Source organism: Apaloderma vittatum, unplaced genomic scaffold, assembly GCF_000703405.1.
Source record: "Apaloderma vittatum isolate BGI_N311 unplaced genomic scaffold, ASM70340v1 scaffold24877, whole genome shotgun sequence".
NCBI classification, from domain to species: Eukaryota; Metazoa; Chordata; class Aves; order Trogoniformes; family Trogonidae; genus Apaloderma; species Apaloderma vittatum.
The window spans coordinates 17,959-19,107 of NW_009724928.1; the positions used below are offsets into that span (position 1 = coordinate 17,959).

Genomic DNA, 1,149 nt, shown 5'->3' on the forward strand with positions numbered 1-1,149 from the left:
GGGAGCCCGCTGAGGAGCACAGTGTCTCCCTCCCAGGGGTTGGGGAGAAGGACCACCGACACCAAGACGAGAGCACGGCTCCTGATGGACAGACGGTTCTGCCGGTTTGCAGGTACTGAGAGAAGTGACCCTCTGAAAAGGATGCAAGAGTGGAGGAGTATCCCTAAACTTGGAGCTGTGGGTCTGAGACAGCAGGAGGGCCGACGGACACTTAAAGCACCCTCGAGAGCCAAGAGGAGCAGCAGGAACTGACTGCTCCAGGGTCCCTCTGGCTCACTAAGATAGTCGGGCTTTGAAATGGATTGTGTTTTGGCAAACTGGGTTGGCTACTTTTTGAATGACAAACACAGGACAAAGAAATCAATTTATCCTTGAATTTTCTCCTGTACTAGTTCAAGAGACCTTAGAAACCCACCACACTTTGTCCCGGTGACTATTGCCTCAGTCCCCTTGGCTTGGCAGGCTCCCCAGAGCAAGGCTGCTTAACCTCTTTCAAAGGGAGGAGAACGTGAGGCTGCAAATGCCTCCAGCAGTTTCGCATTAATGACTCGACTGCCCATGACAGAACTGCTCAGTAGCACTGGACTCTCAGGCCTCTTTGGCAGAGAAAGCCAACGCCTGGAGGTGCGAGTGATTTGCCCTCCTCTCTCGGCGCGCGTTACCTTCAGCCGCCCGCTTGAAGAAGACTTTGCAGCTGCCACAAGTGAGGGCTCCATAGTGGCACCCAGACGCTTCATCTCCACAGATCAGGCAAGTCTTCTGAGGTGGGAAGTAATAGTCAATGGGCAAGACATGGTCACGACCCGTCTCCAACCTGCAGCGTGAAACAGAAAGAGAACAAGGGAAGGGTCAGCAAACGAGGCGGGGGCGCGCTGCGGGCGAGCGCAGCGGGTGGCAAAATCCAAAATGTCAGCGATGGGACAAGCCAAGCATAGATCAGAAAGGAGGTAGATCACGACTAAGCCAAAGCTTGCTCTGACCACGCAGAAGAACATGCTGGGCTGTCCCTCCTGACACTGCCCCTGGGTACAAGGCGTGACAATGTGTGACAAAGTACCGGCGCTGTGACAGCACAGCCTAGAGAGAGAAGACGATCGGGACTGCCCGTTGCAGTGTTCACGATTTGGGCTCCAAGAGAGGTTCGTACAC

General features: G+C 54.7%; 1 protein-coding gene across 1 annotated transcript in view; it reads right to left on the bottom strand.

The window, feature by feature from the left end:
• Positions 1–814, bottom strand: part of AR (androgen receptor) — a gene marked incomplete at its 5' end in the record, with an annotated part of 18,064 nt that extends 17,250 nt beyond the window's left edge. Inside the window, one exon of the mRNA XM_009872728.1 lies at positions 663–814. Coding sequence (XP_009871030.1) covers positions 663–814 — 152 coding nt within the window. The remainder of the gene's footprint in view (positions 1–662) is intronic.
• Positions 815–1,149: the final 335 nt, after the last annotated feature.